Source organism: Pipistrellus kuhlii, unplaced genomic scaffold, assembly GCF_014108245.1.
Source record: "Pipistrellus kuhlii isolate mPipKuh1 unplaced genomic scaffold, mPipKuh1.p scaffold_m20_p_3, whole genome shotgun sequence".
NCBI lineage: Eukaryota > Metazoa > Chordata > Mammalia > Chiroptera > Vespertilionidae > Pipistrellus > Pipistrellus kuhlii.
In genome coordinates this window covers 144,831,991-144,848,192 of record NW_023425529.1, presented here as the reverse complement: position 1 = coordinate 144,848,192, position 16,202 = coordinate 144,831,991, and the positions used below count along the sequence as shown (strand labels likewise).

Here is a 16,202-nt window from a genome sequence, read left to right as displayed (position 1 = left end):
ATAAGAATAAAGTATTCCATGCTAAATATAAATTCATTTATTCACCTATATCTTACTATAGTCAAATACTTGCTATATCCTTATGCCTTTAACTATGTGTACACACACAAACACACATGCTTTAAACTAGTTTTACAGTAGCTAATATCTGTAAGTGTGAAGGAGGACAATCCATTAATTATATCCTCATCCTTAATTCACATGCTTTTGAAATATATTTAATTTTGAACATGTTGCATTAAAAATAGGGATACAGCCGAAGCCGGTTTGGCTCAGTGGTAGAGCGTCGGTCTGCGGACTGAAAGGTCCCGGGTTCGATTTCGTTCAAGGGCATGTTCATTGGTTGCGGGCACATCCCCGGTAGGGGGTATGCAGGAGGCAGCTGGTCGATGTTTCTCTCTCATCAGCATTTCTATTGTAGCTCTCTATCTCTCTCCCTTCCTCTCTGTAAAAAATCAATAAAATATATATTTTTTTAAAAATAGGGATACATTTTTATTAAATTCCTAAATCTAGTATTTCAACCCAAGAGGACAATCTTGTCAATCTTTCAGGTACTTACAATCAAAAACTAAAAAGTTGATTAGCTAAGAGAATGAAATAATTAATAAAGATGTTAAATCCTTCCTGTGCTAAATATCATTTGTCACTCAAACTTTTGTAATAATATATATTTTTAATTTTTATAGAAAAATTGAAACTTCCAGAATAAAAAATTAGTATCTACCACATAGTTTTAAAATATTTGAGCTACTTGAAGGTGAAGAAATAGGAAAAGGTATATCTTAAAAGAAATATATAATTTATTAACCTTATCTTGCCAATGTTTTAAAAAAAAAATGCTTCCAATAATGTTCTCCCAAGTGGTCATTCATTTTATTTTTGAAAGTGATGCTGAAAATTTATAGTGTTAAATTTTAAAAACTAAACTATTATATCATTGAAATGGAGATTTAAAAACTTGAAAGTTGGATGAGAGTTGCTTTTTCACAGCAGGTTACATATTCTCTGTCAACTTCTAGTATTTCTTCATAAGTCACACCATACTTTAGTGCAGAAATAAATAAAAACTTTGCAAGGAATACTTTCAAAATATTTTTAAAGCAGTCAATCCCAACTCATAGTAAAACAGATGAAGAGAAACAAACTTACACGACTCTCAGGCTGCTCTACTTTATTTTTTTAATATATTTTATTGATTTTTTACAGAGAGGAAGGGAGAAGAATAGAGCCAGAAACATCGATGAGAGAGAAACACTGATTAGCTGCCTCCTGCACACTCCCTACTGGGGATGTGCCCACAACCAAGGTACATGCCCTTGACTGGAATCAAACCTGAGACCTCACAGTCCGAAGGCCAATGCTCTATCTACTGAGCCAAACCGGTTTCAACAGCTGCTCTACTTTAATCATGAACAGTTAAGTCCCTGAAAATGAAGAACACTTGTCCGCACTGTGACAAAGTCCCTCTGCAAATAGCACTGCTTCCTCATGAACAGCAACAGACACGGGGTATCAGTTTGTGCCTGTTATCTGACAGAACACTGCATGCTGCATGAATGACTACCCTTACGATGGAGTGAATCCCCAAGTCATAATTATGGGTCTTTCCAAAACAAATCTTTGTTTTATTGTTCTGTTTGTTTAAAAAATATATATATGACTTTAAAAAAAATCACACCAACCAATTCCTTAAAAGAAAAAAATGGAAGAGTTGTCGCAATAGGCTGATGCCAACCCCACTGGTATATATTATCCAGTGCTGAATCCCAGAGCTGAATATGGACTGGACACAGGATAACCTTGTGTCCTCACCCACCAGTTGCCAGTACTATTTGCTCTCTCTCCTAAAAAATTCCTTCATCTCACAAAAACATGAGGCTCACTAAATCTATAGACCCAAGTGATTGTCTCCATCAGCAAAATCTAAAGAGATGCTTCAAAAATGTATTTCCATGGGCATCCATAAGATCCATGACAGAAGAGACCATACTGTATCCCAATCAAAAATCTTTCATAACCCAGAATACCACTAAAAAAAAAAAAAAATACCTAAAAAAAAACAAACAGTTAAATATTGCTGAAGTAGAAGACATAAATATTTAAAAATCAAAATTTAGCAAATCTACTTAAAACATTTGAGAAGTGAACTGATTTCCCCATTAAATTTCTCTCAATTAGACTTGTTTCCCAATAAAATGTGCTTGGATTCTTTCTTCTTAGAAAAATAATGACTTTGAATTGTTTTCAGATATTTGATTACACAGAAAATAGATGGAGGGCATTTTACTTATTGATAAAGTAGCCCCTGCTCAGTTATCATAGAGTAAATGTGATTTCTAAAATTACTTTTAGCGTATATATTTAAACTTGTTTGTATGGAAATAAGCCTAAACTTATTATTCGGTTCATTAAATTAAAAAGCGTTATTCTTCTTATAAGATAAGTTGTTCCAGTAAAATTAGGCTTTAGGCAAATTTTTTCTAAGTTCGCCTTGCCTTCTCATAATTCTCAAAAAAAAAAAAAATTCAGCATTCCCCAAAGAGAGAAAACAATATTTGATTATAACAAATCACATATAAGAAAGTCCAGTCCCTCCAATTTTCATTTTTATGATTAATACCTAAATAAATATCAAAACTGAACCCCTTGAATCCAGCACATACAATTTATTAAACAGAAAAATAAAATTTTAATTTACATAAAATTACCTGCCACTCTGGTAGACAGAGACGACCCATATATTTCTAGTACTTAGGTAGTTATCACCAAACTAACAGCAATATCAACAAAATCTTTCAGCAGCCTAAAAGTATAATAAGTGATTCAGGGTCTGTGTTTTTCCCAATCTTTTGAACTCAATTTTCTCTATTTTAATCAATTTATCCAGGAATATGTGAAAAGTTTGCTACAATATCTTTCAAGACAGAAGAAATGTTCTAAACAATATTGAAATAATGCCTAAGTGTTAATAACTGTTGGCACTTTCTTTTGCCTAGTTAGTTAACACTGTTATCCAAAATAAATTAGGTTTGCTTTGTAGTGATTCTCTTCAATCATATATTCTTACTTGAGGGATTTAGGTTTCATATTAAAAGAGAAGAAATCATAATTAAGTTTCCCTGTTCAAAAATCTTTAAAGACTCTTTCAAACCCAAGTTAATGATTTTTTTTTAATTCTTTAAAATTTATTTCTCAATTACAGTTGGCACACATTATATTAGTTTCATGTGTAGAACACAGTGATTAGACATTTAATACCTTATGAAGTGATCACCTGATAAGTCTAGTACCCAATGTACATTATTACATTACTAGAGTATTGGTGCACTGGGGTTCCTTGGCCTGGTCTATGGGGATCAGAGCAAAACCAGCTCTCTGACACCGTAAAGGGGTCCCAGATTGCCAGAGGGCACAGGCCAGGCTGAGGTACCCCACCAGTGCATGATCGGGGCTGGGTGGGGAGGGACCGGACAGCTGGGGAGAGACCGTAGGAGGGCTCCAGGGAATGTACAGCCAATCTGACCCAGTCCCAATCAGCTGAACCACAGCAGCAGCTAACCTACTGGTCAGAGCATCTGCCCCCTGACGGTCAGTGCATGTCATAGCGACTGGTCAAATGGTCAACTGGTCGGAGGGACAATTAGCATATTAGGCTTTTATATATAAATTGACTCTACTCCTTATGCTTTACTTACATGTCATGACCATTTTTATTAATGGAAATTTATACTTCTTGATCCCTTTCACCTTTTCAAAAATTATTCAACCTCCTTACCATCTGGTGACCATCAATTTGTTCTCTATATCTATGACTTTTTTGTTGTTGTTGTTGATTAGATGCTACATATAAATAAAATTATATGGTATTTATCTTTCTCTGTCTGACTCTTTTCACTTAGCATAATACTCTCTAGGTCCATCTATGCTGTACCATATAGTAAGATTTCATTCTATTTTATGGCTAGTATTCACCTTCTTTATCCAACTGTCCATTGATGGGCACTGGGGTAGCTTCCATATTTTGGTTATCTATAATAATAAAAGCATAATATGATAATTAGACTGGATGTCCTTCGGATGAAGCTGGAGCTGCAAGAGCCGAGCCCCTTGCACGAATTTCATGCCTCAGGCCTCTAGTTATAAATTATGCTGTAATGAACATAGGTGTGCATATATCTTTCCTAATTAGCATTTAAGATTTCTTCAGAACTGGAATGGCTGAATCCTTTGATAGTTATATTTTTAAGTTTCTGAGGAACCTCCATCGTATATTCCACAGTAGTCGCACAAATTTACAAACCCACCAACAGTACACCAGTATCCACAAATCAATTAAGATGATACACCACATGTCAAGTAAACGTCTCACTGGATGAAGAATAAACATTCGACAAAACCCAACATCAAATAGTTCCTTATGTCAAACTGTTTGACATTGGAATTGGGACTCAAAAGAACTGTTGGCCCAGAAAGGAACTCACTACAGACTGATTCATTTGCCTCTCAGCATAACCATTATGGCTTGTCGCAGTTTAGGTCCTTACAAGGGTATTTCTTGGATCACATGATCTCACACATTAGAGGAAATAATAAACAACATAAACCGATGAACAAAAACAAACCCAGAGAAAGAAAAGCAGTGACCAGACTCTCAAACCTCAGAGGGAAAGTAGGGGAGGGTGGGGGTAAGGGGAAGAGATCAATCAAAGGACTTGTGTGCATGCATATGGGCCTAGCCAGTGGCCATGGACAACAGGGGGTTGGGGCCACATGTAGAGAGGGGTTTGGGATGAGAATGGAGGAATGAGGACAATTATGTGATACCATAATCAATAAAATAAAAAAATAATAATAAAATATATACAAGGGAAAAAAATAAAAATTAAAAAATAAAGAGACAGGATGACATGGGGGAAACATCAATTTATAATAAAAACTCTCAGCAAAGTGGGAAAAGAGGGCATATATGGCAAACCCACAGGTAATTTACTCAGTTTGAAAAGCTGAAAGCTTTCTTTTAAGATCAGGAACAAGACAAGGATGTCCACTTTCACCAGTTTTATTCAACAAAGTATTAGAAGGACTAGTCACAATAATCAGTCAAGAAAAAAAAAGACATCCAAATTGGAAAGAAAGTACTAAAACTGTCATTATTTGCAGATGACATAATAATATATAGAGAGAACCCTAAAGATTATACCAAAAAATTTATCAGAACTGATAAATGAATTCAGAAAAGTAGCAGGATATAAAATTACTATTCAGAAATCAGTTGCATTTTTATATACCAATAACAAACTATTAAAAAGAGAAATAAAGAAAACAATCCCATTTATAATTACATCAAAAAGAATAAAATACCTAGGAATAAATTTAATCAATGAAGTAAAAAAAACACCTGTACTTAGAAAACTGTAAGACAATAAAAAAATTAAAAATACAAATAAATTGAAATATATACCATGCTTACAGATAGAAAGAATTAACATCGCTAAAATGCCCATACTACTCAAACCATCTACACAGTATAATTCCTATCAAAATACCAAAGGTATTTTTCACAGAACTAAATCAAGTTGATGTTTTAAGTTTTTTTTCCAAATGAGTCCAACTCACCTTTTCAAGCATGTGATCCACCATTCTCATCTACAACCCCTTGCTCTGGATAAACTGGTCTATTTATCTCCAAAATGTATTTTGCATATTATACAATACGTGCTATCATGTTCATGAGGGGGAAAAGTCACTCCACAGCTGTCTGTGTGTCTAGTTCAGCCAGTTCAAATCACAAGTATTTGCTTTAAAAGCATATCAATATGCTTTCCTCCAACAACTGTACATGATTAAATTCCATAACAGAAATAACATTGTTTTCTAACATATCTAAAAGAACCACTAAATTAATAATACCTTAAAATCTGACATTTTATAGTTTCTACAAAAAAATCATCAATTAATCATGAACTACATTTTAATTCAAATTTTATCCTGATTTATGTATTCATTTCATTTAATATATAGTATAATTTAAAAAATTACTCAGCTTTGTGATTTAGTTCTGTATATAAACATAGCACAAATTATTTAGATTGATATTAATACACTTATTAAAAAGAAATCCTAAAAGTTATGTTTTGCATTGAACAAAAGCAATAAATTTATTTGAAAAGCAATATAATATAAATATTTTCGTTCTAATCATATACTGAGTAGCTAATGCTTTATAAGGGGAAAATAAATTAAGCTATTTTATTATAGTAATAAGGAATTTTATAGAGGAGATGACTAAAGTAAGGAAAAAATCATCTATTTTGTAATGTGCCTTGTAATTTCATAAGCCATTTATTTTATATATAAAAATATTGTTTGAATTAAGGTTGAGTTCTGATCTTAGCTGAACCTTAAACATCTAATTAATAGTTCCTACTTTACTATTTACCAGACTCGTTTGCACATTGATGTATCATACTTGTGTTCTTTTGAGAACCACATGAGGTTTTAAGAGGAAATACTAGACAAATATTTCTTAAAATCAGATTTTTAAAAACAATTACACACTTAAAGATAATATTTTATGTTATCAAATATTTTAATAAAATTTAATAATTATGTCCATTCATATTAAAGTAAATCCATGGATCAGAATATTGGGGACCTGGAAGAATCATTGAAGGGCATATATTTCCAAGGACGATTTCATTAACAAAACAGTTTCTTTAGTCCTGTGGCTCGCAAGCCACATGTGGCTCTTTGGCCCCTTGAATGTGGCTCTTCCACAAAATACCACGGCCTGGGTGAGTCTATTTTGAAGAAGTGGCGTTAGAAGAAGTTTAAGTTTAAAAAATTTGGCTCTCAAAAAAAATTTCAATCGTTGTACTGTTAATATTTGGCTCTGTTGACTAATGAGTTTGCCAACCACTGCCCTAGTCCAACTCAATATATATATATATATATTGATTTGGCCTTAGAAACAATTTTTGAAGGCTCAAAAAATTTAAAACCTCATTTATACCAAAATAATATACAAAGACAGAGAAGGAAATACAGCTGAGTTTACCAATAAAATGATAACAGGCAGATTACACAACAAGGCTTGTCCTTAGTGTCCTAACTCGAGATAAATTTACCTTGAAAAACAGCTGCATTTCGAGATATTAGAAACTTTAATGTAGAGCTGGATGCTTGAAGCGCCTGCTGCATGTCTTGGCGAGCTGCAATTTGATACCTTTCCTCCATCTTCCTGGTGCAACATGTAGGTTTCTTGGATACACAAACCTGAAGATCAGGTCCTGGAAAACATATAAGATTTTTCAGAATAATTATCTGTTCATTTAGCAAACATTACATATTACATGTCAGGCATTAATGATCAGCACAGCACTGCACATAAAGAGTTTGTGTTCTATGTGAGGAAGTGATTTACCAGAGCACTTGCTATTAAAATATTTATCTCTTGTTCATGAACCTAAACATGAAACAAAATATTCTCAACCATTAACTCTTTGCTCAAATATTTTATTAACTTTTTTATCAAATATTAAGAATGTCCACTCAATTAATTAATTAACAAAAAGACTATATAAAACAAATTAACTACTATGTAAGTAGATACATAGCTAAATAAAGAAATTTTAATTTTGCTTATTTTACCCAGCTAAAATTACTTGCACTAAAGGTAGTATAGAGAAGTATATGGGCTAAAACAATTGTTTTTCTTGAGGAAATAAAATCAAATTTTGTCCATCAGATAAAAGTCAAAAAATCTTCACCTGATTTCTCATTTTCAACATCATGCTTGTGTTTCTTGTGAATAAGTGGTTATCAGCAAACATAATATGAATCAAGACCCAAAACATGATATGAATCATGGGCCTAAATCCAGCATCATATATTCTACTCATCACCTAGCTTGCTAGAGACAACTCTTATGACTTTGGGTGGTGAGCACACAATACAATATAAAGATGTGTCATAGAATTGTACACTCAAACCTATACAATTTTTTATACTCTATGCATACGCACTTTATTTTGTTGTTGTTATTGTTGTTTGTTTTTAATTCTTTATTGTTTAAAGTATTACATATAGTATTACATATGTCTCCTTTTTCCCCTATTGACCTCTCCCAGGCCATCCCCATGCACATGTCCTCACCCCCCTACTGTCTGTGTCCATGGGTTATGCTCATATGCATGCATACAATTCCTTTGGTTGATCTCTTACCATCCCCACCCCCATACATCGCCCTCCCTCTGAAGTTTGACAGTTTGTTCGATGTTTCTCTGTCTCTGGATCTATTTATGTTCATCAGTTTATGTTGTTTATTATATCTCACAAATAAGTGAGATTATGTGATATTTCTTTTTCTCCTATATAAACCTATATAATTTTATTAACCAATGTCACCCCAATAAATTCAATTTTTTTTAAAAAGCACCTTTTAGTTTTCTAAGCATATTCAGAAACTGTGAAATTATTAAACATATGTAATAGTAATAGTTGTGGTTAAAATTTTGGCTAATATGATTAGCAGGGCACCTCACACCCTGGATAGGGTCCCAGAGCAAGCACTTTTACACATAGCAGGTATGCTAGAGAAGGAAGGAGAAGGTACAAACATTTAGCGGCACCTAAAAAGGATAACCCTGATGAGGGCATCGTGAGGAAGGTCCCAGGGCATTCCCAGCCTACCTGTGTTTTATATAAAGCTTGGAACAATTGTTTTTTACAATGCCTAATATAATAGTTACTCCTTTATTTTAGGGTAGGAAGAAGACTTGTAGCACTTGATCTCTGGAGAGTTTCAGTTCCCTTATTAGCCCTTTATCGACTAACTTTGGGCCAGCAAATATGTCTTATACATACACACAAATACAGACACATAACAGCCACTTTTCAAACTCTTCCTACTTTTTCGCACAGAGTCGGCCTCAGAATCACATTTCCAAAAGTTACCGTGTTTCCCCGAAAATAAGACATCCTCCGAAAATAAGACCTAGCACATGGAAAGATAAGACATCCTCTGAAAATAAGACCTAGAGCATCTTTGGGAGCAAAAATTAACATAAGACACTGTCTTATTTTCGGGGAAACAGGGTAGTTCTGGTAAGAGCAAGACATCTGAAATCACTCCAGGGCTCCGGGACCATTACTACCACATTTTACACATGAGGAAATAGACACACAGAGAAGCTCTGAACACTGCCCAACATCACACACCTACATACTACAAAGTGGTGTTTGCAATGATTCCCAGACTATCTTCTTCACAATCCCTCTACTGGGAGGAAAACAATCGTCCTAAGTCTATACATGGTTCGTCTAGAGCCCTAACTAGCCATTTTTTTTTTTCAAAGAAGTCAGTTTGCTAAGTTGCAAGAAAATAAATTTTAGGTTAGGAACCATCAAAGGAGTTATATTTAAAAAATAAAATAGGCTAAAATATCAAGTTATAAAATTGTCATTGCTGTTTTTTTATATATATATATAAAAATTTAAGTGAGAAAGTACACTTAGAAAGATGCTACAAATTGGCCTGACTGCTATCCTAAACACAAGTCAGGAGGGAGACCTTCATGTCTCAGCAACTCTGAGACATGGATAGCAATTTAGACAATTTAGAACAAATACATTCTTCAAGTTGATGAGAATCTGTGTGGATTAATCCAGACTTTCATTTATACACCTTGGAAACTGGAAATGACAACATAAAACTAAACTCCAAAACAAATCAGGACTGTAAGTCAGAGATCAGTTATGTTTAATCAGCACGACATTTTCAACAGCATCAACTATGACACGTGTTTTAGTAACTTGAATTTGGGTTGCAGTGAATGGGGAAAAGAGACTGCATGAAACTAGTTTGACCGCTTCCTGAATCAACCCAAAAGACAGGTGAGATGAACTAAACCTCCTCAGGGAAAGGATTCTATCTTACATTTTATTCTCAGCATAACCACAAAGGATATTAAAAAGATGCTTGCTGACAAAGAGCCCAGGCTACAGTTCTCCTGTTGTAAAAAGAACAAGCATCATAAGAAAGCAAAGCCAGATGGAATCCAAACAGATACTATATGGCAACAAGACACGTTTTAAAAATATTTCAAAGCCTGACTTCAGGAAACATGGCACAACTAAGGATGCTATGAAACAGAAAGAGTACACAACCCAGGCTCAAAGGCAATAGTCGTGTTTCTTAACAGCAGTCATGCTTCTGAACAGTGCAATCAAACGCCACAAGAATTAAAGCACTGAAAATAAATGAAATTAAACATAAAAGAGCAGGTGCCTTGCTGAAAGGGGCCCCCAACCAGAACTGTGGGAGGTTTTGTGTGTGTGTGTGTGTGTGTGTGTGTGTGTGTGTGTGTGTTTTATCATTTCTCACCAAGAAACTGCAGTATTGGTTATTATGCCTTCCTTTCTGTTAACCAGCGTACAAAACTGTTATGGCCATCTATCTGTGTGTGTTGTTCTAGAAGGGTTAAAACTGGAACATTGAGAAGGCATTGTGGAAAGATGGTGGTAGTGGTGACATAGTTTCCACTATCTCCAAATCTTCATATAGAAGGAGAAAATAAGTCTAGAAAAGACAACTAAACAACATACCATAATACTCCCAAGGCAGACTCTGGGCAGGAGGGAGAAGGATAAAGCAGTAGGATACTGTCTGAAGAACCCGGAGACAAAAGAACCCCAAAATAACCAACAGCAATTCACAGGAAAACACAGAAGGTTAAATTTGAGAATACCAGCTGAAACCTGGAGTGTTTTTCCATCTTGATTATTAAATGTATGCAAAGGGCCAGTGATGGAAAGGAGTGAATGAGCAGGAGAAAGCCAGACCCCTACGAAATCTCTAAATAGATCCAGCAGGCTCCTTTCCAGAGAAGAACCCCACACAGGAAAGAAAATCCTAGAAGTGGAATCAAAATTCAACAGAGGATGCATCTAAGAGGCAGGTAGAAAAGGTCTAGAATAATGTGGGAGGGGAAATAAATTCAGAAAATTTCAGAAAACAAACAGCCATACTTTTATATATTACACAAAAATAACAGAAGAGAAAGTTCTATAAAGTTAGAAAAGCTACTTTGAAGCCATCCTTGGTTTAAATTTTCAGAAAAAAAGCTAACCTTATATAAAATGAACAACAATAAAATAGGTCAAATTTCACATCAACTTATTATAATAAAAAAGAGAATAAAGAACAAAATAATATCCCCATAAAGAAAACATGTCAGAAAAGACATTCCCCACCAAGAAAAGATCAAAGATAAAACCATACTATTTCAAAACAAGCTAAAAGATAATGACACAAAACATGAAAGAACAACATAAATCAAAATTATTAGAAAATCTCAGATATAGAATTCAAGAAGTAATTAAAGATGACATAAAAAATTCTGAAATGAAGACTAAATTAGAAGAAACACAGGAGACAATCAACATGAAGGTTATGCATTAAAAAAATAGAAGACAGAAAATAAGTTCTGAAAAATCAAAAGGAATGAAAGGATTTGAAAGATGGTGATAATAAATATTGTTAACAATGTAAGCACTGATGAGAAAAACAGGACAAATAAAATCTATATTTCATGTAAGCTAAAACAGTTGTGAGAGCAATATCAAATTCAAAACAAACAATTATGCAATACTCACTTTCTTATTTCCTAAGACTTACTATCTAAATCTAAACTGTATCCTTGAAAATTAGGATTTTTAAGTGTGGGAGAAAGAAGATACAGGGCTAATAAAGAAGAGGTTAGGTAAAACTCTGAGATTTTGAATTTGAAGTATCAATATGAAATTATGAAGGAATTTACCTTCAATAAATATATATTTCCTAGCATCACTGAAAATACCTAGAACAATGACTAACAAAGTGGCAAAGGGCATTCAAGCCTAGATGATGGTCTTGAAATATAATTTCTCTCAAAAAGAAATCAGTGCTTCCTAAAATGACTCACTCTACCTTAGGGGATGAAATATATAAGAATGCAGACCAGCTGAAACTCCTTGTACACCAGATAGCAGAGAAACTATCAAATAACTCCAGTATGACATCAAAAGCACTCAAGAGCTATGACAGCCTGCTTGTGCTGCCATTAGAAAGTCACACACCAGTGGCTTAAATAAGAGAAATTTATTCTCTCTCAGTTCTAGAGGCTGGAAGTCTAAAATCAAGATACTGGCAAGTTTGAGACCGCTCTCCATGGCTTACATATGGCTCCCTTTTCTCATGGCACTGTCTGGTGTCTTTCTTCTTATAAAGTCACCAGTCACATTGGATTAAAGCCCATTCTTATGGCCTTATTTCACCATAATTACCTCCATAAAGGTCCTATCTCCCAAATAGTCAGATTGAGAGTTAGGGTTTCAATTTAGAACTTTTGTAGGGGACACAATTTAGCCTATATCAGAAAGGTTTCTACTGGCAAACATGAGACAATCTGACCTTCAATAATAATAATAGCAATGAACTGCCACAGGTCAAATATGCTTAAATCCAAGGGTTTTCTGTAGCGATACTTTATTTTATAATTTTTAAAATAGACTTTTAAAATGGGACTGCTGGTAGACAATATGCATTCTCCTTTTGTTTGAAACATTTATTTCTCCCATAGTCAACTTACAGGATTTTTACATTTGTAGCACATACCAGCTTTATTGATGGTTGACATAGGAAAGGGCCCTTGGTAAACACAATGAGATTAAGATATATTTTAGGTTTGCTAGATGACTGTTACATTCATAAAATACCAAATGCTCACCAGATATACCACTTTCTTTTATGATTTATTCCAGAGCTTTCAAAGGACTTGATACTAAATGAGGGGTCTCATAATACTCTTTTAATGGCTGCTCAAGTTTCCTGCTCTGTAGTGAATAAGCTTGGTATGTTCAAGAAACAACAAGAGCTCCAGTTGCAATATGGCAGTGCCATTCACACAGAGCAACCACTAACTTTGCACAAAATAAAAATTTTAAAAAATGTCTTGAAAGCTTTAGAGTAGGGGTGTCGAACTCAATCAGAGAAGGGGCCAAAATCTAAAATCCAGCCTAAATCGAGGGCCGAATGGTTTACTGAACAGTCATAAACTGTCATTGTGATGGAAACGCAGTGGAGTGCAGTGATGACAGCGCGGTGCGGGCCACATTGCAAGGCCTGGCGGGACGGATTTGGCCCGCGGGCCTTGTGTTTGACACATGTGTTTTAGAGAATGAACAAAAGAAGAAAGTTTCTAAAAGGAAGTGAAGCCCTACTGGTATGGCCCACTTGGTTGGACATTGTCCTGTGTACTGAAATGTTGCCAGTTTGATTCCCGGTCAGGGCACATGACTGGATTTAGGGCTCAATTGGTATTAGGGGGCATGCAGGAGGCAGCCAATAGATGTTGCATTCTCACATAGACATTTCTCTCTCTCTCTCCCTCCTATCCTCTCTTTCTAAAAATAAATTTTAAAAATATATATATATATAAGGGAGTCAATATTTAGAAGAAGGGAGAAGCATAGGATTGTCTTCTCATCTGTGGCTTTTAGCCTGGGGTCAGTCCATGTATAAAGTGATTAAATTCCAATTTAAAAACACTAATAGTCATTCAGGACTAAAGAACTAAAAGATATCAATCAGAGCAATCACAGCCACTGGAAAGAAGTGGGGAAATACTGGGAAAGGAAGGGCCAGTGAGAGGAAACCCCAACTTCTGTGTGTAAACTGCTCAAATCTCTGTTGACTCCTGAACCATATCTTGTAGAACAGACTGTAAGCAGCCCAGCTATTGGCAAGCTCAGGATGAAAGAACTAAAATTGCAGTGGCTGCCCAAGAGACACAGTTGACAGTTTAAGTCCAATCAAGTTCATTTTCTCCAAAGTCAAACATATTAACACTCTTTGGAGGAATATAATAGAATCCAGAGTCACCATAACATAACATTTACAGCATCCAGGAGACAATCCAAAATTACTGAACATATGAAGAATCAGTATGTGACCCATTTTCAAGAGATAAAATAATAAAGTAAGACCAACTCCAGATGCCCCAGATGTTAGAATAAACACAGACGAGCTCTAAAGCAGCAATTACAACTATGTTCAATGAGGTAAAAGGAACATGTGCTGAGAATAAATTATAGGAAAAGGAATCTCAGTAGACAAAGAAACTATAAAAAAATGAAAATTCTGTAATTAAAATATATAATACTTGAAAGAAAAATTTCAAAGGATGGGCTTAGAAGTGAATAGAGATGAAAAAGGGCAGATCAGAGAATTTAAAGGTAGATCAATAGAAAGTATCAAATCCGAAAAAGGGAGATAAAAAGATTGAAAATCCTATACATACTAGTACATGCCTAGGATTTTATGTATGCATTCATAGATCAGAGGGCAAGTAGCATAAAATTTAAAATAGATATGACCAGAGTCCCAGAAAGCAAAAAAAAAAAAAAAAAAAAAAAAGGAAAGAGAGAGAGAGAGAGAGAGAGAGAGAGAGAGAAGAGATTAAACACTCCATGAAATAACGACTATAAATTTTCCAAATTTTATAAGAAACACAAATTACCAGATTTTAAAAGTTCACTGAACCCCAATCAAAATAAACAGAAGCAAAATCATGCCTAAGCATATTATAATCAAACTACTAAAAAACAAAGGTTAAAAAGAAAAGGCAAGAAGCCCAGTATTTCCACTTTTTTCAAAAAGGATAGAAATACAGGAAATGAAGTCAATTCACATAATGCCTTGTAGATCACCTTTAGGAGGGATTTTATTATAGTGATAATAGGGAAGAAACTTCATTTGATTTGTTTCTTAAAAGTCCACTCTAATTGCTATTTTGAGAATAAGTATTTCTGTATTGCAAAGGATAGAATTAGGACTGCGATAAAATATAAGAAGTGTGCCAAAACCGGTTTGGCTCAGTGGTAGAGCGTCAGTCTGCGGACTGAAAGGTCCCGAGTTCGATTCCGGTCAAGGGCATGTACATTGGTTGCCAGCGCGCATCCCCAGCAGGGGTTGTGCGGGAGGCAGCTGATCGATGTTTCTCTCCCATCAGTGTTTCTAGCTCTCTATCTCTCTCCCTTCCTCTCTGTGGAAAATCAATAAAATATATTATATATATATATGAAGTGGTTAGATTAGATATATATTGAAGGTAGTAGGTAACTTGGAATAGATGTCTGGGATAGAATTTGGCAGTTGAGAAAGAGACAGGAATAAAAAACAACCCTTAGATTTTTGCCTGAGAAGCTGGATGCTTAAGTGGTACCAGCAATTGAAAAGGAAAACATGTAAGAAGGCTCAGGTTTAAGGAAAAAACAGAATTCAGATTTGGAACTGAGATGTCTATTAGAAATGCAACTGAAAATGTAGAAATACTATTTGAATATGCAAGACTTAAGTCTAGGAGAGATATCCAGAGTGGATATATTAATTTGGGAGTTTTAAGTACAAACTGGTATAAATAGTGAGGGTTTCAATAAGACCACCTAAGGAAAAAGTTTAGTTTATAAAAGTTAGAGGGTTTCTCAACCTCAGCACTATTAACAAGGGAAGCAAGATAATTCTTTTTGTGGGGGAGCTGTCCTGTACAGGAATGTTTGGCATGATTCCTGAACTCTACCCACTAGACGCCAGGAGCACCCTCCCCAGATGTGACAATCAAAATGTATCAGATATTGCTAAGTATGCCCTTTGGGCATAATCACCTCTGAGTGAGAACCATTGGCCAAGAGGAAAGTATTGCAATATGAGCTGGAACAGAGAAGAATCTCCTTAAAAGAACCTGAAAAAGAAGCAGTCAATGAGCTAGAAGGATTAAAATGAGTTGTTGTCAGGGAGGAGATAAGAGGAAAAGAGTATGGTGTCCTGAAAAAGTTATAAAAACTGAGAAATTGGCTGTACTGGGAAAAATAGCAACATTTAAGAAGCCAGTACTTTTCAAAGATCTATAATCCTATGGGCTACCATTGGGTTGCTTTCTCAACTCTAACTAAATAGTGACTACATGAGCAATTACAGTGAATTTGGGATCCTATTAATTATGAGAAATAGTTATGAGGTCAGTTCAACTCATTGAAAGTTGTGCTAAAACCTATTTAAGAGTTTTAATGCCCATTATTTTCTAACTTCTGCCAATCCTGAACAGAAGGGATGCCTAATAGCCCCTAATATTGCTCTGCATCCTGGTGCTTTCCAGAACATT

The 16,202-nt window shown here is 34.8% G+C and overlaps 1 protein-coding gene across 1 annotated transcript in view; it reads right to left on the bottom strand.

The window, feature by feature from the left end:
* GPC5 (glypican 5) overlaps positions 1–16,202 on the bottom strand; it is a 1,238,338-nt gene that overhangs the window by 1,193,711 nt on the left and 28,425 nt on the right. The window contains exon 2 of the mRNA XM_036457477.2: positions 7,131–7,292. Coding sequence (XP_036313370.2) covers positions 7,131–7,292 — 162 coding nt within the window. The remainder of the gene's footprint in view (positions 1–7,130; positions 7,293–16,202) is intronic.